At 42.5% G+C, this 22,718-nt stretch overlaps 1 protein-coding gene across 1 annotated transcript; it reads right to left on the reverse strand.

The window, feature by feature from the left end:
• Nucleotides 1-18,054: 18,054 nt before the first annotated feature.
• Nucleotides 18,055-19,506, reverse strand: LOC131218120 (scopoletin glucosyltransferase-like). The gene has a single exon (XM_058212801.1). The coding sequence runs from the start codon at nucleotides 19,504-19,506 to the stop codon at nucleotides 18,055-18,057; it is 1,452 nt and encodes a 483-aa protein (XP_058068784.1).
• Nucleotides 19,507-22,718: the final 3,212 nt, after the last annotated feature.

The raw sequence follows: 22,718 nt of genomic DNA on the forward strand, positions 1-22,718 counted from the left end.
CAGCTCAAGAGCCTAATGCAGGATACATGGAAAAGGCTGATAAACATCGACGCTAGAAATTATTTGAGTATCATGAGCGAAGTCCCTTGAGTAACTCAAGGATGAGTTTTTTCCAACTGGAGGGGTCTGATGTAAGACGTGGCACCGATACATTCCCACCATGGTTGGACTAAACGAAGGTGAACAATAAATTGGCCATAACTTTTAATCTCGGTATCATTACGGCGCACCTAATTGAGTATCATGAATCGAAGTAGGACGAGAACTCAAGGATGAGTTCTTTTGAAGTGGAGGGACTGATGTATAGTGGGTCATGGACACTTTCATGTCCAAGATGGACCAGAGAAGGCCCGATCAAAGGCAGAAGTCATCAAGTGTCACAAATTCAGAAATCGGGCTCACAAAATTCCCGATCATCGAATCTGGTGTCGACGGCCTCCGTAGTACCCCATATTCAGTTCCTAGCACCTATACGCCAGATTCCAGTCTTGTGATCCTACAAGGAGGATTTTTCAACTTACATTTATCTCATAAGAAGCATAACCACAAGTTTACCCAAATCACAAAGGCAACATCATCATTACGTATCCACTAATATAAACATTTGAATACAATGCTGAAAGGGAAATACGTATATTAAAAATTAAGCTCCAGAAGACAACGACACACTCCAAGCTCAACGATGTTGCAACCTAACGCCACCTACACGCATCTATCATGCATAAGCTTACAAAAAGCTTAGAGGGTGGTGAAAGTGTGTGCACAAGGTAAGTGTCAAGCATATAAATATCAGAGTAAGTGGAATACTGGCAAGATCATGAATAATACGATATTAGGGTAAGCGGAACCATACTTGTAAGTCCACGAGTCATACAATATCAGAATATGTAATGCGGATCAGCTATGCAAATGTGGAATCATAGAGAACCAAATATCAGATGCCGATGATGCAATGCAATATGCAAATCCTGAGGACCCACGAATATCATCAACCTCATCTATGCCATAGATCAAACCTGCATGTATCACGCAATCATATGAGAATAATTCCGTCTCACAAGGAGTCCCATAAACATCTTAGCCCAATGACATCTGCTTTAATCAATCTCCATCATAATATGCATACGAATGATGAGGGTCCACAGAAGAATAGCGGATCTAGTCTAAATATCAAGATAGGCTCACTGATTTAAAACGCGTCATGATAGTAGGAAAGAATCTAACTTATATCCACCATAACATCGGACGATGCTCCCATATGGGATAAAGTTCTTTCTTCACTGTGTGCACAGTAGCCTACCAGCACAGTAGCCTACCAATCATTGGTAGCTCGCTTAGGTCCTCATGCCCCGCCCACTAAGTGTCCGCCCACGTGCGCCCACCCACATGTGATCACGGTGATGGAGCGTCACAAAATCCCTCACCGAGGGCAAAGTCGAGTCTAAGTACAATAAGTGGGCTTCCTTACCCTCTCTATCGCACAATAAACTGGACTTTCCTATGGGCCTAATATATACACAAGGTGGGCTCCAAGGTGTAGGTATCATAATGTTATGTTATCATATACTCATAATCGGTAATGATAACCAGCATCAATAATCAGCCTAATAAAGGGCCTAAGGAAAGGTCACAATGTGGATATTTAACCATCATTGCCCATCAATGTGGACATTTAACCAACATCACTCTCAAGGAGTGACCCTCATAGTACCAAACATATAGTGGGCCCATGGCCTCACACAAAGGCCTAATATACATCACGATGGGCCTCACCCAAGGGCCACATATACACCACATCAGGCCTCGCCATATAGGCCACAAATACATCACAATGGGCCTTATCAAATGGGCCACAAATACATCACAACGGGCCACATACCTGGGCCTCAAATACATCACAACGAGACACATACCTGGGCCTAATACACTTCACAATGGGCCGCATGACATGGGCCTAATACACATTACAATGAGCCGTATGACATGGGCCTAATACACATCACAATGGGCCGCATGACATGGGCCTAAATATATCACAATAGGCCGCTCAAGGGCTACACTAATGAGCCTCATATACATCAAGTGGGCCACATCAATGGGCCTCATATACATCAAGTGGGCGGCACCAATGGGCCTCATATACATCAAGTGGGCCGCACCAATGGGCCTAGAAATGTGGATGAACCGTGTGCATGCAACACACACATCATGGCAGGCCGCACAAATGAACGGCATAGATATACAATACATACATGCATCAATGGTAGGCCCCACGTGGCACTGTCCAAAGGTGGACGGTGTGAATATAGAATACGTACACCAAGGTGGGCCCCATCACATGGGCCTAATATACATAACATGTGGGCCCCGTATACACAGCAAGTGGGCCCCACTAGATGGGCAGTGTGGGTACTACACTGTCCAAACATTGTCCATGTAAATCAGCACTGTCCAAACATTATCCATGTAAATCAGCACTGTCCAGCACAATTTGGATGGTGTGGATATAATAAATACATCTAGGTGTAGCCCACCGTCCGTATTTGCTGGACAATGTGCATACAATAAATACATCAAAGTGTGGTCCACCTGATAGATCTGCCTCATTTTCTCCTCAACCCTTAAGACGAGTTCACCAACTGGATGGATGGTTTGGATGACAAATACATCATGTTGGACCCACAGGGCTGCTAACGTGATGCAGCAGCTAAAGCTGCTAGCCCACCGTCCCAAAAGATGGACGGCTGGGATGAAATACACAAGATCAAGGTGGGTTCCACGCTGACAAAATAGACGGACGGTGTGGGTTTACACATCATCAAGGTGGGTCCCATCCCACATGTGTAGCACATGTGGGGTGGGCCCCATACGTCTACTGCTAAAAAAGGGATGGACGGTATCGTATAATACATACCTCATGATCGGATGCATAGAACTTGCTGCTTGTCAATACAACAGCTAATAGTTGGTGTACAGTAGCCCAGCCAATCCACTTCCCACCGTCCAATCCTTGGACGGTGAGGATACACACATCGATACAAGGTGGGCCCCACATGTTGCCATGGTGGGGTCCACGTCCAAACAGATGGATGGTATGATGAAACACATACATCAAGGAGGTGCTGATCTGCACCATTGCAGATGGAGGGCTGGAAGAAACAGATGGACGGTGTGAATAAAACCCAAACATCAGGATGGGCGGTCTTGCAGCTGCTGGACAGTATCTAGTAGCATGCCACGAACAATGTGGATCATACACATCATGGTGGGCCTGTTCACTAGACAGTGGGCCTATCCACATCACACACAGCGAGGTGGTCCCACCGTCCCAGCTGGATGGTGAATAAAATACATAAATCTATTGGGTCCCTCGTCCAGTCCTATGGACAATGCGGACACCACACATCAAGGTGGGGTCTACACGTGGGCCACCCCACACAATGTGGATAAAATACATGAATCATGGTGGGCCACACATCAAAAAGGAAGGAGGGAGGGAGGGAGAGAGAGAGAGAGAGAGAGAGAGAGAGAGAGAGAGAGAGAGACATGTGAGTAGTGGAGGGACCCCGCCACTATGGGTCCCTCTTTAAAGAATGCATACATTAAGATGGGTCCCACCATATGTGGGCCCTCTAATCATCAAAATCACACAAAAATCACCCACCATTTTTGTTCTTCTTGGACTTCTTCTTCCATCGATGCGTCCTAGATCTCCATGGAATGCATTTCAACGGTCGAGATGAAGCTTGGATGGTAGAGATGAGAGTAAGGAAGGTGGGCCACACTAGCTTCTCCTCTCTCCCATGGAAACATTTGGATGTTGGGTCGCTTGGGAGAAAAAAATGAGAGAGAGAGAGAGATGAGATAGAGAGAGGTTGTAAGAAAGAGAGATATGGGTGAGTGATGGGTGTACTTGATAGGTAAGGGTTGTAAGAGAGAGAGAGTTGACTTTGGGGATGGTGGTTGTGATGGGTGTGATGGGTGTACTTGACATTTGATGTGATCGATTGGTGAGATATTCTCTTGGGATTGCAAATGCGTGGTGTTTCCTCGAACTAAATTCGGGCCCACATCTCCTGGCCCGGGTATCACCTCGGCGCGCGAGAAGCGGCATTGGAACAGCAGCGATGGCGCGGTCGCTAGGTTACAAGTCTTGGGTCGAGCCGACTATGAAATGCGGGATACGACTCATGATCATGTGCAAATGCTGGTTACAGATTGCTGGTCACCTGAATTTGACCGGGAGGACTGCGGAAGCCTATGAAACGGTATGGTCTAAGATACAGGTCTTACAGCTCTCTCTTCCTAATAAAAATTTCATCCTCAAAATTTATACCATAACACAATCAATATAAGCTCACCAAGGAAGGAAAATCCTATCAAAACACAACATACCAATATAATCAAACACCTAAGAGATGGGGACAACGCCCATGAATCTCAGCCTCTTGCTCCCAAGACGCCTCATCAACACTATGATGACCCTACAAATTCTCGGATCCCGGATCAGAAACGATTGAAACTGAAATACTATGAAGCCTCACAATCTCAGCGATAGGGAGTTATATAAGAAAATATCTAAGTTATTCATACTCGGGGATGTCATCATTTTAAGTCCTCAACAATCATAAAGTGCAGGGTAGCTATTAGCAAATATGTGATGTTATCTTCAGGTATTCCAAGTTATGCTCTGATACCAACTTCTGTCACACTCCAAACTCTGAAACCGGGCTCACAAAATTCTCAATCACCAAATCTGGTGCCGACAGCCTCCGTAGTACCCCATTCTCGGTTCCCAGCATCCATACCCCAGATTTCGATCTTGGGATCCTATAAGGAGGATTTTTCAATGTACATTTATCTCATAAGAAGCATAACCACAAGTTTACCCAAATCACAAAGGCAACATCATCATCACGTATCCACTAATATAAACATTTGAATACAGTACCGAAATGGAAATACATATATTAAAATCAAGCTCCAAAAGACAGCTGCACTCTTCAAGCTCAACATTTCTGCGACCTAACGCCACTTGCACACACTTATTGTGCATAAGCTTATATAAAGCTTAGAGGGTGGTGAAAGTACGTGCACAAGGTAAGTGCCAAGCATATAAATATCAGAGTAAGTGGAATACTGGCAAGATCATGAATAATACGATATCAGGGTAAGTGGAAACATACTCGTTAGTCTACGAGTCATACAATATCAGAATATGCAATGCGGATCGGCTATGCAAATGCGGAATCATGGAGAACCAAATATCAGATGCCGATGATGCAATGCAATATACAAATCCTGAGGAGCAATGAATACCATCAACCTCATCTATGCCATGCATCGAACCTGCACATATCCGCGATCATGTGGGGATAACTCCGTCTCATAAGGAACCCCATAAATATCTCAGCCCAATGACATCTGCTTTAATCAATCATCCATCACAACATACATACGAATGATGGGGGTCCACAGAAGGAAAGCGGATCTAGTCCAAATATCAAGATAGGCTCACTGATTTAAAACGTGTCACGATATTAAAGGAAAGAATCCAACTTATAGCCACCACAACATCAAACGATGCTCCCGATGTAGAATAAAGTTCTACCTTCACTGTGTGCACAGCAGCATGCCAGCACAGTAGCCTGTTAATCACTGGTAGCTCGCTTAAGTCCTCATGCCCCGCCCACTCAGTGTCCGCCCACGTGCGCCCGCCCACATGTGATCACAGTGATGGAGCATCACAATATCCCCCACCGAGGGCAGAGTCGAGTCTAAGTACAATAAGTGGGCTTCCTTACCCTCTCTATTGTGTAATAAACTGGACTTTCCTATGAGCCCAATATATATACAAGGTGGGCTCCAAGGTGTAGGTATCATAATGATATGCTGTCACATACTCATAATTGTTATCGATAACTGAAATCGATAATCGACCTAACAAAGGGCCTAAGGGAAGGTTACAATGTGGACATTTAACCAACATTGCACCTAAGGAGTGACCCTCATAGGACCAAACATATAGTGGGCCCATGGCCTCACACAAAGGCCTAATATACATCACGATGGCCTCAACCAAGGGCCACATATACACCCCATCAAGCCTCACCATTCGGGCCACAAATACATCACAATAGGCCTTATCAAATGGGCCACAAATACATCACAATAGGCCACATACCCAGACCTCAAATATATCACAACGGGCCACATACCTGGGCCTAATACACATCACAATGGGCCGTATGACATGGACCTAATACACATCACAATGGGCCGTATGATATGGGCCTAATACACATCATAATGGGCCACATGACATGGGCCTAACATATATCACAATGGGCCGCATGACATGGGCCTAACATATATCACAATGGGCTGCACCAATGAGCCTCATATACATCAAGTGGGCCGCACTAATGGGCCTTATATGCATCAAGTGGGCAGCACCAATGGGCCTCATATACATCAAGTGGGCCGCATCAATGGGCCACACCAATGGGCTTAGAAAAGTGGATGAACCGTGTGCATGCAACACACACATCATGGTAGGCCACACAAATGAATGACGTAGATATACAATACATGCATGCATCAATGGTAGGCCCCACGTGGCACTGTCCAAAGGTGGATGGTGTGAATATAGAATACGTACACCAAGGTGGGCCCCATCACATGTGCCTAATATACATAACAGGTGGGCCCCACATACACAGCAAGTGGGCCCCACTAGATGGGCAGTGTGGGTACAATACCATCCAAACATTGTCCATGTAAATCAGCACTGTCTAAACATTGTCCATGTAAATTAGCACTGTCCAAAGATTGTCCAGCACCATCAAGCACAAACTAGACGGTGTGGATATAATAAATACATCTAGGTGTGGCCCACCATCCATATCTGCTGGACGATGTGCATACAATAAATACATCAAAATGTGATCCACCTGATAGATCTGCCTCATTTTCTTCTCAACCCTTAAGACGAGTTCACCAACTGGATGGACGGTTTGGATGACAAATACATCATGCTGGACCCACAGGGCTGCTGATGTGATGTAGCAGCTGAAGCTGCTAGCCCACCATCCTAAAAGATGGACTGCTGGGATGAAATACACACGATTAAGGTGGGTTCCATGCTGGCAAAATAGACGGACGGTGTGGGTTTACACATCATCAAGGTGGGTCCCATCCCACACGTGCAGCACGTGTGGGGTGGGCCCCATACGTCTGCTGCTAAAAAAGGGATGGACGGTATGGTATAATACATACCTCATGATCGGACGCACAGAACATGCTGCTCATCAATATGGCAGCTAATAGATGGTGTACGATAGCCCAGCCAATCCACTTCCCACCATCCAATCCCTGGACGATGAGGATACACACATCGACACAAGGTGGGCCGAACACGCTGCCATGGTGGGGTCCACGTCCAAATAGATGGACGGTATGATGAAACACATACATCAAGGAGGTGCTGATTTGCACCGTTGCAGATGGAGGGCTGGAAGAAACTGATGGACGGTGTGAATAAAACCCAAATATCAGGATGGGCGGTCATGCAGCTACTAGACAGTGTTCAGCAGCGTCCCACGGACGGTGTGTATCATACACATCACGGTGGGCCTGTTCACTGGACAATGGGCCTGTGCACATCACACATAGCCTGGTGGGTCCCACCGTCTTAGTTGGATGGTGAATAAAATACATAAATCTAGTGGGTCCCTCGTCCAGTCCTATGAACAGTGCGGACACCACACATCAAGGTGGGGTCCACACGTGGGCCACCCCACACAGCGTGGATAAAATACATGAACCATGGTGGGCCACACATCAAAAGGGAGAGAGAGAGAGAGAGAGAGAGAGAGAGAGACGTGAGTAGTGGAGGGACCCCGCCACATGGGTCCCTCTTTAAACAATGCATACATCAAGATGGATCCCACCATATGTGGGCCCTTTAATCATCAAAATCACACAAAAATCACCCACCATTTTCGTTCTTCCGGGACTTCTTCTTCCACCGATGCATCCTAGAGCTCCATGGAATGCATTTTAACGGTCGAGATGAAGCTCGGATGGTGGAGATGAGAGGTAGGAAGGTGGGCCACACTAGCTTCTCCTCTCCCCCATGAAAACGTTTGGATGTTGGGTTGCTTGGGTGGAAAAAATGAGAGAGAGAGAGAGGTTGTAAGAAAGAGAGAGATGGGTGAGTGATGGGTATGAGTGATGGGTGTACTTGATAGGTTAGATTTGTAAGAGAGAGAGTTAACTTTGGGGATGGTGGTTGTGATGGGAGTGATAGGTGTACTTGACATTTGATGTGCTTGATTGACGAGATATTCTCTTGGGATTGCAAACACATGATGTTTCCTCGAACTGAACGCGAACCCACATCTCTTGACCCGGGTATCGCCTTGGCCCGCAAGACGCGGCATCGGAACCGTGGCAATGGTGCGGTTGCTAGTATACAAGTCTCGGGTCGAGTCGAGTTTGGATTGCGAGATATGACTCAGGATTGTGCGTAAATGTCGGTTAAATATCGTGGGTCGTCGAAATTCGACTAGGAGGACCGGTGAAGCCTGTGGAGCAGTACGGTGTAGGATACGGGTCTTACAGTTCTCCCCTCATAAAAATTTCATCCTTGAAATTTAAACTACAACACAACTAATACAAAGCTCACAAAGGGAGGAAAATATTATTAGAACACAACATACTTACATAATCAAACACCTAAGAGATGGGGACAATACCCATGAATCTCAGCCTCTTACTCCCAAGACGTCTCATCAACACTATGATGACCCCACAAATCCTTGGATCTCGGATCAGAAACGATCAAAACTGAAATACTATGCATCCTCACAATCTCAGCGGTAGGGAGTTATATTAGAAAATCTCTAAGTTATTCGAACTTGGGGACCTAATCATTCTAAGTCCTCAACAATCATACAGTGCAGGATAGCTATTAGCAGATATGTGATGTTATCTTCAGGTGTTCCCAAGTTATGCTCTGATACCAACTTCTATCACACCCCAAACTCGGAAACCCGGCTCACAAAATTCTCGATCACCGAATCTACTGCCGACAGCCTCTGTAGTACCCCATTCTCAGTTCCCAGCACCCATATGCCAGATTGCGATCCTGGGATCCTATAAGGAAGAGTTTTCAACGTACATTTATCTCATAAGAAGCATAACCACAAGTTTACCCAAATCACAAAGGCAACATCATCATCACGTATCCACTAATATAAATAATTGAATACAGTGCTAAAAGGAAAATATATATATTAAAAATCAAGCTCCAGAAGACAACTGCACGCTCTAAGCTCAACACTGCTGTGACTTAACGCCACCTGCACGCATCTATCGTACATAAGCTTATAGAAAGCTTAGAGGATGGTGAAAGTGTGTGCACAAGGTAAGTGCCAAGCATATAAATATTAGAGTAAGAGAAATACTGATAAGATCATGAATCATATGATATCAAGGTAAGTGAAAACATACTTGTAAGTCCACTGGTCATACAATATCAGAATATGCAATGTGGATTGGCTATGCAAATGCGGAATCATAGAGAACTAAATATCAGATGTCGATGATGCAATGCAATATACAAATCCTGAGGAGCCACGAATATCATCAACCTCATCTAGGCTATACATCAAACCTACACGTATTGCTCGATCATGTGGGGATAACTCCGTCTCACAAGGAGTCCCATAAATATCTCAGCCCAATGACATCTGCTTTAATCAATCATCCATCTCAACATGCATACGAATGATGGGGGTCCACAGAAGGACGGCAGATGTAATCCAAATATCAAGATAGGCTCACTGATTTAAAACGCGTCACGATAGTTAAGAAAATAATCCAACTTATAGCCACCACAACATCGGACGATGCTCCTAATGTGGGACAAAGTTCTACCTTCACTGTGTGCATAGTAGTCTGCCAATCACTGGTAGCTCGCTCAGGTCCTCATGCCCCACCCACTCCGTGTTTGCCCACGTGCGCTCGCTCATATATGATCACAGTGATAGAGCATCACAATATCCTCCACCGATGGTAGAGTCGAGTCTAAGTATAATAAGTAAGCTACCTTACCATCTCTATCGCTCAATGAAGTAGACTTTCCTATGGGCCCAATATATACACAAGGTGGACTCTAAGGTATAGGTATCATAATGTTATGCTGTCACATACTCATAATCGGTATCGATAACTGAAATCGAGAATCAACCTAACAAAGGGCCTAAGGAAGGTCACCATGTGGACATTTAACCATCATTGCTCATCAATGTGGACATTTAACCAACATCGCTCCCAAGGAGTGACCCTTATAGGACTAAACATATAGTAGGCCCATGGCCTTACACAAAGGCCTAATATACATCACGATGGGCCTCACCCAAGGGCCACATATACACCACATCGGGCCTCGCCATACGGGCTACAAATACATTACAATGGGAGTTATCAAATGGGTCACAAATACATTATAACGGGCCACATACCTGGGCCTCAAATACATCACAACGAGCCACATACCTAGGCCTAATACACATCACAATGGGCAGCATGACATAGGCCTAATACACATCATAATGGGCCACATGACATGGGCCTAATACACATTACAGTGGGCCACATGACATGGGCCTAACATATATCACAAAGGGCCACATGACATGGGCCTAACATATATCACAATGGGCTGCTCAATGGGCATCAAGTGGGCCGCATCAATGGGCCACAACAATGGGCCTCATATACATCAAGTGGGCCGCACCAAAGGGCCTCATATATATCAAGTGGGCCGCATTAATGGGCCGCACCAATTAGCCTCATATACAGCAAGTGGACTGCACCAAAGGGCCTCATATACATCAAGTGGGCCGCATCAATGGCCTCATATACATCAAGTGGGTCGCATCAATGGGCCTCACCAATGGGCCTAGAAAAGTGGATGAACCATGTGCATGCAACACACACATCATGGTAGGCCGCACAAATGAACAGCATAGATATACAACACATGCATGCATCAATGGTAGGCCCCATGTGGCACCGTCCAAAGTTGGACGGTGTGAATATAGAATTCATACACCAAGGTGGACCCCATCAGATGGGTCTAATATACATAACAGGTGGGCCCTGCATACACAGCAAGTGGGCCCCACTAGATGGGCAGTGTGGGTACAACATCGTCCAAACTTTGTCCATGTAAATCAGCACTGTCTAAACATTGTCCATGTAAATCAGCACTGTCCAAACATTGTCCAGCATCGTCCGGCACAATCTGGATGGTGTGGATATAATAAATACATCTAGGTGTGGCCCACCGTCCATATCTGCTGGTTGGTGCGCATACAATAAATACATCAAAGTGTGGTCCACCTGATAGATCTGCCTCATTTTCTCCTCAACCCTTAAGATGAGTTCACCAACTGGATGTACAGTTTGGATGACAAATACATCATGCTGGACCCGCAGGGCTGCTGACGTGATGCAGCAACTGAAGCTACTGCCCCACCATCCCAAAAGATGGATGGCTGGGATGAAATACACACGATCAAGGTGGGTTCCACACTAGCAAAACAAATAGATGGTGTGGGTTTACACATCATCAAGGTGGGTCCCATCCCACACGTGCAATACGTGTGGGGTGGGCCTCATACGTCTGCTGCTAAAAAAGGGATGGACGGTATGGTATAATACATACCTCATGATCGAATGCACAGAACTTGTTGCTCGTCAGTACAACAGCTAATAGCTTGTGTACGGTAGCCTAGCCAATCCACTTCCCACCGTCCAATCCCTGGATGGTGAGGATACACACATCAATACAAGGTGGGCCCCACACACTGCCCTGGTGGGGTCCAGTCCAAACAGATGGACGGTATGATGAAACACATACATCAGGGAGGTGCTGATCTGCATCGTTGCAGATGGAGGGCTAGAAGAAATAGATGGATGGTGTGAATAAAACCTAAACATCAGGATGGGCGGTCCTGCAGTTGCTGGATAGTGTCCAGTAGTGTCCCACAGATGGTGTGGATCATACATATCATGATGGGCCTGTTCACTGGATGGTGGGCCTGTCCACATCACACATAGCCAGGTGAGTCCCACCATCCTAGCTGGATGGTGAATAAAATACATAAATCTGGTGGGTCCCTCGTCCAGTCCTATGGATGGTGCGGACACCACACATTAAGGTGGGTTCCACACATGGGCCACCCCACATAGCGTGGATAAAATACATAATCATGGTGGGCCACACATTAAAAGGGAGAGAGAGAGAGAGGTGAGTAGCGGAGGGACCCCGCCACTATGGGTCCCTCTTTAAACAATGCATACATCAAGATAGGTCCCACCATATGTGGGCCCTCTAATCATCAAAATCACACAAAAATAACCCACCATTTTCATTCTTCCTGGACTTCTTTTGAGCTCTATGGAATGCATTTCAACGGTCGAGATGAAGCTTGGATGGTGGAGATGGGGGTAGGAAGGTGGGTCATACTAGCTTCTCCTCTCTCCCATGGAAACATTTGGACGTTGGGTTGCTTGGGAGGAAAAAAATGAGAGAGAGAGAGAGAGGTTGTAAGAAAGAGAGAGATGGGTGAGTGATGGGTGTACTTGATAGGTAAGGGTTGTAAGAGAGAGAGTTGACTTTGGGGATGGTGGTTGTGATAGGAGTGATGGGTGTACTTGATATTTGATGTGATTGATTGACAGGATATTCTCTTGGGATTGCAAACATGTGGTGTTTCCTCAAACTGAACGCGAGCCCCACATCTCCTATCTCAGGTATCGCCTCGGTGCGCTAGGTGCTGCATCGGAATTGCGGCGATGGCGTGGTCGCTTGGGTAAAAGTCTCGGGTCGAGCTGACTTTGAAATGCGAGATAGGACTTAGGATCACGTGCAAACACCGGTTACAAATCATAGGTCACCGAAATTCGACTGGGAGGACCGTTGAAGCCTACGAAACGGTACAGTCTAGGATACGAGTCTTACATCAAGACTGTAAGAACCTTAAAACAGGCATATCTCGCATGCCGGAGTTACTCGATGTACCATATATGATTTTACAGTAGAATGAGCTACTTTAATTGTAGTTTTTTACCATAGTCTTTAACACAATATGCTCATTTCTCTTACCATTTATGATCAAATCACAACCCTTTTTGTTCACAGTGTACCTTGTTCGAAAGATGTACAACTACAGATCTATCTATTCTTTCAGCGTGTATAACAACTTTCTTATGATCAGAGTAGTGGCCTGTGATTCACCATTAATGAGAGTGACTTTTGATTCATCACTAGTGTCACTGTAACGACCCTAAATTTTGGTGCACTAAAAACTAAAATAAATTGTTAAATATTTTATTTTTAATTAAGAAATAAAAACAAGTCAATACCTGTGTTGATAGAGACACTATTAGTTAATAGAGAGGTCGAAGATCAACTCTTACCATCGCGACTCTCAAATTCGGGATAAAGGAGGGTTTGATCAGGGAAGTCTAGCCCTTAGATCTTTCTTTTTTATTATTATTTTGTTAATTTTTTCAATATCTATGTAATGGATGGTGTGAATCATCCACACGATCATTGTATAGGTATGTAGAGAAATTTTAACAAGTGACCTTTTATAATTTCAGATATTGTCAATAATATTTTAAGAATAAAATTAATTGCTGGCATCTGACTGTGTTAAGATAGATCTGAACGGGTCATTTGATCCTAAGCACCAAAAGATATTAATGCCTTAAATTTCAGATCAATCTGATCAGTGAATGTGCCATTTTTATCAAATTTAAGCATAAAAATCATTTATGCCTTAAATCTAAAATGGTGATTGGACATATCAAATTAGATCCCCACTACATATGTTCATTCTATAATAGATATAAATTATTGTCTAGAGAATATGGGTAGATCTGACCGTTTGTTAGGCCATAAGGATGAAAGGTTAGGATTGTACTTATGATTCTTTGAATCAGTTTTTTTTTTTTTTTTGGAAACATAAATGGTCTGCATCTAAGTGATCTATTGACCCATTATCAATATGAAATTTTGTGATGTCGATGAATGACTTAGATCTGTCCCATATGATCAGTGGATCATCGGATGTATCGGATCCGATCTACGCCATATATGTGAATTATGGAATATATTTAAAACCTCGTATAGAATTCTAAATGGGTTTGATCATCTGATGGGCCACACTAATTGTAAGAATGATTGTTGTTAAAACAAATCTGGATCTTATATGGTTTAGACTTGGAAATTCATTAGTTGTCCCCTCAATTGATCATGTGGGAGCTGATGAATGGTTCAAATCTGACCACATGAGCAATAAATATTCAAAATAGAAAAAAGAAAAAGAAAAAAAGAAGCATGCTCAAGTTATAAATCGGATCATCTTAAATGTTAGTATGGTCAAATCAACTTAGGTTAATCAAGTGGGCCTCATAGTGAAGAATGATCATCCATAATCACATGTTAAGATTGGAAGTTAAAGGGATTCAAATCAATGGTTAGATTCCTCATGTGGGTCCTAAATTAGGTGATTAACAAGCTGAGATAGATTATATAAACCACTGAAAACATGTATATATATATATATATATATATATATATATATATATATATATATATATATATATATATATAGATATATATATATATATATATATATATTTGATTGTGTTTATGTATTTAGGTGGTTATCACTTGATTATTTTTAGGGTAACGTCTCGGAATCTACATTACCAAAATATTGGTGAGTGATCCCAACATGTTTCCTATCCATTGTTATTAAAATAGTCATCTCATTATTTTGAGGATTGTAATATTTTGTATTAAATGTTTGTTGAATTTGTTGAGAATTGAAATGTCATATGTTGTTATGTATATATATGCCAACTGTTAATACCATGCACCAAACATTCTCATCATGCACTAATGTCATATATTGTATAACTGCGCTGAATACTTGGGGGCACTCCCTAAATGACCTGTAGGTACTTACAGTACCGAGTGACCCAGGGGACCATCCCTGGATGCTCACATTTTGTGAAAGCTTATCAAGATGGTAGAAGCCTACCATAAAAAGGGGAGATGTGGGTTGATGGGATCTAACTCAAGTAAGTGGATTGATCAACCTACTTGATGCATTCACGTATCCATGCATCTCATGTCATTCATGCATTCTATTTTAATTATGATGTGCATGAACCATGATGGGTTCACTCACTGGGCCTAGGTAGCCGACGTTTTATTAATGAAAAAATTGTACAGATTTAGTGGACGATGAAACCATTGCTCAAGTTTCAGGGTAAGAAGGTAAACCAGTGAACGATTCACAAGGGTTATGACTTTATCTTAATGAAGACGAGTGAAATATGTTAAATCACTAACATATCTAGTTAAACTCATTTTATTCTTTTAATTATGTCTTTGAATAAATTTTAAGTTGAGTAACTGAAATATGAATAGTTAAAGCTCTTTTAGGGCCCGTTTGGCCGGTCGGATTGGAAGGGATTGGATGGTATTGGAAGGGATTGGAAGTTAAATCCTGGGATTGGCCCGGCGTGCCAAACAAAATCGGTGATTTGATCCCAATCCCATGGGTTTTAAGACAATCCACTGACAACACCATCATTACCTTTAAATCCCATCCAATCCACCTTAATCCATTCAAATTTGCCTAAGACGTGTTTGGTTTGAGGGATTGGAAGGGATGGGAAGGCTTAATCCTGGGATTGGCTAGGCGTGCCAAACAGACTAGATATAACAATCCATGGATATAGCAATCCCATGGATCTCAAGACAATCTACTGACAAAACCATCATTACCTAGAAATCCATGCCATCCACCCTAATACCATTCAATCCCTTACAAACCACCCGACCAAACAGGCCCTTAGTGAATGGTATAATAAAGCCCCAAATGGTTGGGCTATGATACTATGCTTAACTTTTGTGAATGTTATCAATATGTGGATTGAATGCTCATAAATGATTATGATGGTGGATATATATGTATGTGATTATAATAAATGAATGTGAGATATTTTGTTTAAGGTTTTGAGTTTGGAAACTTAGTGTACATTTTAACTAAGCTTCTGGAAAATAGTATAAATGAATGATTTTAGTACACATGGTGTACAAGTCATGTGCTTAACTCGAGTTTGAGGGTGCACACTCTGATAGTGAGCTCCATCGCTAATCTAATGTTCCACATTAATACGAACATGAGTTTATCCTTAGGCCTTCGTCAAGCGATTGATCACTGCATACAGTCCTTGCATGGCATGCAGATTCGTTCGTCCGAAAGCTTCAAATGCCACTATTGTCTTAGGATTATCCCCCCGAGCACCGTTTATGGGATTGTTGCTCAAACCATTGTTAGGAGCCATTGAACTGAGGAAAATTCTTGTTTTATTACCACTGATGCAGGGAAGAGCGTGGAATAATTAAAGAAATATTATCATATTCCTCGAGTAGTTAAAACCTTGAATTCATAAAATAGTTATTTGAATCCACAAGAAATAATAATAGAAAACTCAAATAATTTTATAGAATAATGTGTAATGTCTATGATTTCTCAATTACATTAATAAAGTAAAAAATACAATCCAAATTTAAAATTACCTAACATACCAAAATTCTAATGATAATAGAAATCCTAATTTAACTAAAATAAAACTTACCTAAAATAGTAAGTTTTGTAATAATAATAATAATAACAATAATAGAAGAAGAAGAAGAAAGTCCTAAACTAATTTTACTAGAGGATTGCTTGCATATCTCTAAAAAAGACGGAAATCTAAAACTCTAAAATAAGGAAATACAATAAAATCAAAATTACTAATAGTAGTAAATTTTCTTTAAAATTCTGATTTTAAACTGAAAGTATACATTTTCTCTTGAAATGGACGGACACGACCCATTGCATAGGTCAATTGACCCTAGATGGCCCACTACATAAAGATCAATAAGTGGTGCATCCCATAACGATACCCAATTCAAAAGTTATAGCTGATTTATGGTTCAAATATTGAATAGAAATTTCTCCTTATTTATAGTGAATTTCTTTGATCTGGATATGCATGGGGCCCAGTTACGTTGCCCTACGTAGGAGTAGGCCCATATTTGAAGGACTACCTTTTCTTCCGTTTTGGTTTCTTTTCACGAGCTGTGCTAAGAATGCACCATGTCTCACATCATTCAGGGCCCCGCATTAATCGGCTCCAAAAAAGAATAGAACTTCTTGTGCCATTCGCAAAAAATGTCAGTTGTGTTGTGATTGGATTAACAAGAATAAACACATGCCCAAAATCTTCAAATCAGTGTATTTTTAAAGAATGACCATATATACATCAAATCCGTGAATTTTAGATATGACCATATGTAATAGAATGATTGTAATATGCCCATTGAAATATATCCTTTTGCTAAAAATGATAAGATTTTGAAACTTAATTGGGCCACAAAAATATGGATCACAAACTCCCAACTTGCCTCCTTTTTTTTTTAATTTTCCCATTTATACGGCCAATCTTTAGAGGATCTGGGTCATTCTGCTATTATGATTTCAGTGATACAAGTAATAATAGAGTATTTCAGAGTATTATTAGTGTGTCATGTGTACGGAGTACATGTGTTCAAGTAACTTTATTTACTCATGCAATTCTCAAGAAGGCAGTTTACACCATTTACTTTTAATTTAGGTGAGGATTTCATTTACAGCTCACGTACTCCCATTTTATTTCATTAATTGAATTTCTTCTCATCCAAACACACCTGATAAAATGTCATTCGTCTCCGTTTACTCTGAATTCCCCATTTACCTCCCTTTACTCCCTTTCCTCCCTTTACTCCCGTCCAAGCCGGCCCCTATTTCAATTCGCATACAGATTACATGGTAATTTCAATGCACATCGGATACACGCCGCTAGATAACTCCTACCTACCATCCAAGGATTCGGAAAGTTTTCTTCGAACGTCGGCAATTTATCGTTTATATTTCAGGCCTTCAGGCCGTACGTCTTCAGCTCCTCGATCAAACGGCTCAGGTCGGCGTAGGAAGATCCACCCACTTCTACAGCTCTGTAGGCCATCTTCCCCAATTCCTTAGCCCTCTTTCTCATCCCTTCCGCTTCTTCTCCAGCGTCCATCATCAAGGTGATTGCCTTCTCGATCTCGTCCCTCCTTATCACCGGCCTCTTCTTCGCATCAAATGGAACCCATACCTTGCTCCCTACCGGTACACCGATCCTCAGTACCTTGGTAATCAACTTCTCGTTGTAGAACTGTTCGGCAGCGATGGGCCACGTCACCATCGTCACCCCAGCACTAATGGCCTCCAGCGTGGAATTCCACCCGCAGTGAGTGACAAACACTCCTACAGCAGGATGGCTGAGGATGAGGACCTGTGGGGCCCACCCTCTTATGATGAGGCCCTTCCCTTGCATCCTCTCCTCGAATCCATCAGCCAACCATTCATTTTCAGATAACTTCTTGCAATCCCCAACCACCCAGAGGAAAGGACGGTTGGATGCTTCCAGAGCCAGTGCGATCTCTAGAAGCTGATGAGCGGTGAACTGGCCTCGGCTCCCGAAACAAACATACACGACGGAGCCGGACGTCTTTCCGTCGAGCCACTTCAAGCAGTCGTCTGGGCCAATACAGGCCTTCTTCCCTCTCTCAGCAATATCGACGGTATTTCTATTGCAGAGAGAGACAGGTCCAACGTTCCATGCCTTCCTACCCAGCTCCTTCTTGCAGTGCTCCGCGTAGGCCGGCTCCAACTCGTAGAAGGTGTTCATGACTACACCAAAGCTCCTGACATCCGACTCTCTGACTCGCTCAAACAACTCAACAAAACCGCTTTGTGCTTTAGAGAAGTCTGGAATCTGAGATCTGGTGAGCTCTATGGAGTGTGGGAGGCACGGAACTATAAAGACCTCCATGTCCGAGGCGACGTTTTTATGAGGAGCGTAACGGCCAATCCTTTCCCAAACACAGAGCGAGAAGAAGCTACTCCCGTTGAAGACCAACCTTGGTATCCCGAACTTGTCTGCAACATCAACTGTCCACGGCAAGAACATATCTGAGATGATGCAGTCAGGGTGGTGTTCTTCGACGAGTCGCTCGAATGGTTCCTGGAGCATGCCAACTGCTTTCGTTAAATCTACGAAGTTGTCCACGGTTTGTTTAGCGTCGATATTTTCAGATCCGTCTGATACGGCGGCATGCGAGGAAGAGAATTCAAGGCAGTGGGTTTCGATCTGGTGGCCAGAGCATCGGGTTCGTTCGATGGTCTTTTCTAAGGCGGCGGCATTGCGAGGTGTAGTGATGATGCTAACCCTCGCATCGTGCTCTGCAAATAGCTTGGCCATGTCTATCATAGGGATCATGTGGCCTTCAGCCAGGAAAGGGAAGCAGAATACATGAAGTGGGCGACGTTCGGCAGCCATGTGTGATCTACTAAGGTAGAGAGGAAAAGAAGTGATGGGAATTTTGGAATGCTGCGCTTGGGTTAAGATGAGTTGGATATTTAGGTTGTTTTGGAATTCGGGGAGCGGATTAGGTGAGACCCCAACCTAACCCAACATGGGCCAGCCTTTACCGTGCGCCCCACCTTGACGTGTGTACTCTGGACCCACCCCGCACATCCGTTTTCTCATGTCATTTTAGGGCATGATAATAAAAATGAAGAAAATCCATTTATCAAGTCTACCATACTATAGGAAACAGTGGTGAATGAACACTGCCATTAAAAACTTCTTAGGTGCACCTTAATGTTTTCATAGTGTTTATTTATCATCTAATCTATTGATAGGGTTGCTGGGAAAAAATGGTGGAATCACATAGAGATGAATTTGGGATCGCAATCCAAAAGCACCAAGCAAAATAAAAAAGAAGTCAACGATTTAATGTGGAAAACTCTTTCAGGAAAAAACCACGGCATAAAGCAATAAAAAATCACTATGAAAGTAGAAATTACAAAGAGAGAAGGCTTACTTGATTCAAACAACCTCGAATCTCACCCTTTCTCCACCCCTTGCTCCACCCTATAATTATTTAGAAACCTTTAGAATTCCTTAGAATACCTCCAAATCCTATTTACACTTATATATATATATATATATATATATATATATATATATATATATATATATATATATATATATATATATATATATATATATATATATATATATAGGGAAAAGGTACTATGCACTCGACCTCACGATAAGCTCCCGTGAGGTCGAGCTATGTGGGCCCCACCGTGATGCGTGTCGACCATCAACATCGTGCATTTGATGGGTCCCCTCTAAATTATGAGATATCCCAAAAATCAGCCATATACGGAACTCAGGTGGGCCATACCATCTAAAATCATGTGAAGACACCGTTGAAACATATAAAAGCACTTGGTGGGGCCCACCTGAGTTTTGAATGCTGCTGAAACTTGGTCTGAACCCTCATCCAAGTGGGACACACATAATGGATGGGCTGGATTTGCAAACCACATCTTGGTGGGCCCAAAAAATGATTATGAATGTTTTAATGGTGCACGGCCCCTCCCCACTTCTGTATGTGGTGTGGCCCACAAAAGTCATAGATTGACTTGATTTTTGAGACCTAGGCCCACAATGGAATGGTGCATCTGACTGATGGGGTAGATGTTCGAAACGCATCACTGTGGGGCCCACACAGCTCGACCTCATGGGACGGACTCGTGAGGTCGAGCGCATAGTACCTTTTCCCATATATATATATATATATATATATATATATATATATATATATATATATATATATATATATATATATATATATATATATATATATATATATATATATATATATATATATATATGGGAGAACCCCAAACAAAATCGGAAATAAATTCTGCAGATCCGGCAGATCCGCAAATTTCTGCATAAAATGTTCGATGTCATCAAACGCCCTTCGATGCCATAGAAACTTATCCTTCGATGGCATCGAAGTTGGGTTGATGATATCGAACTAACACGCAAACTGTCCAGAGACAAAACTCAATTTTTCGTAAAATCTCTATTGCATCGAGCCATCTCCAACGTAATCAAAGGTGCAACCGAACATCCATCGATGTCATCGAAAAAGTGCCCAGATAGGTCAGTGACTAACTGGAGAAAATTTAAAAAATCTCGATGAGATTGAGCACTGTTCGATGTCATTAAAGGTGACATCGAACAGTTTGTCGATTGCATCGACAGGCCTTGTAATAGACTCGATTTAGGATATCTATTACAACAATCTCCACCATATCTTTAATCATCAAACATGTAGTTTCTTGTCCTCTTCTCTTATCTCTTCCATGCATCATAGCTCCATCCATGCTTTTTATGCACACTTCGTCTTCCTTTTACATCATTGCCAAGCCCAGAGAAGTCGTACAGAACTTGAATTTCTTCATAAACAACCTTGGTAAACATGTCTGCCGGATTCACGCTGGTGTGAATCTTTTCTAAAGTTACACCTCCTTCCTCAAGCACATGTCGGATAAAATGGTGACGAACATCAATGTGAGTTATAAACAGAATTTTTAGCCAAACTGATAGTGCTCTTGCTATCACACTTAACCGGCACGACCTCCTACCGAAGTCTCAACTGATTTATCATGTTTCTCAACCAAATACCTTCTTTAAACGCTTCCGTCACTGCCATATATTCTTCTTCTGTTGTGAAAAGAGCCACCAAAGGCTGAAGCTTCGATATCCAACTGATTGCTCCACCCGCTAGTAAAATGAGTAACCTGAAATCGACTTTCTGGAATCCACACTGTCTGCATAGTTTAAATCCATATACCTTACCAACTTTGCCCATATCTTATCAAAAGTTAATACATAGTCTTTTGTACCTCAAACGTATCGAAGTATACATTTCACCACTTTCCAATATTGTTTGTCGGAATTTGACATATATCTGCTCACAACACCGACTGCTTGTGAAATATCTGGTCTCGTACAGACCATGATATATATTAAACTGCCAACCATATTCGAATAAGACATATGAGACATAACCTGTTTTTCTTCATTTGATTTAGGATATTGTTCTAAGGAAAGCTTGAAGTGAGCCATGTGGGGAACACTCATCAGCTTTGTTTGGTCCATCCTATATTTGATTAGCACTTTTTCAAGATATTCTGCTTGTGATAACCAAAGCCTACTTCTCCTCCTGTCTCTATAAACATTATGTCGAGAACCCTCTTTGCAACCTCCAGATCTTTCATCTTGAATGTCCCTGATAATTGAGTCTTTAGTACATTAATTTCAAACATATTATGACTGGTGATCAACATATCATCAACATACAATACTAAGATAATAAATTTTTCATCACTCAGTGTCTTGTAATAGACACAGTGATCATATTCACTCCGAGTAAATTTTTAACTCAACATGAAAGAATCAAATTTTTTATACCACTGGATAGGCGACTGTTTAAGGACGTAAATCGACCCCATTAACCTGCAAACTTTTTCTCTACTCCTTTAACTTCGTAGCCTTCTGATTGCTTCATGTAGATCTACTTTTCCAACTCCCCATGTAGGAATGCAGTCTTCATATCCATCCATCTGTTCCAGCTCAAAATCGTATTGGGCAACCAACGCCAATATGAATTTGATAGATACTTG

Source organism: Magnolia sinica, chromosome 11 (assembly GCF_029962835.1).
Source record: "Magnolia sinica isolate HGM2019 chromosome 11, MsV1, whole genome shotgun sequence".
In the NCBI taxonomy this organism is placed as follows: Eukaryota; Viridiplantae; Streptophyta; class Magnoliopsida; order Magnoliales; family Magnoliaceae; genus Magnolia; species Magnolia sinica.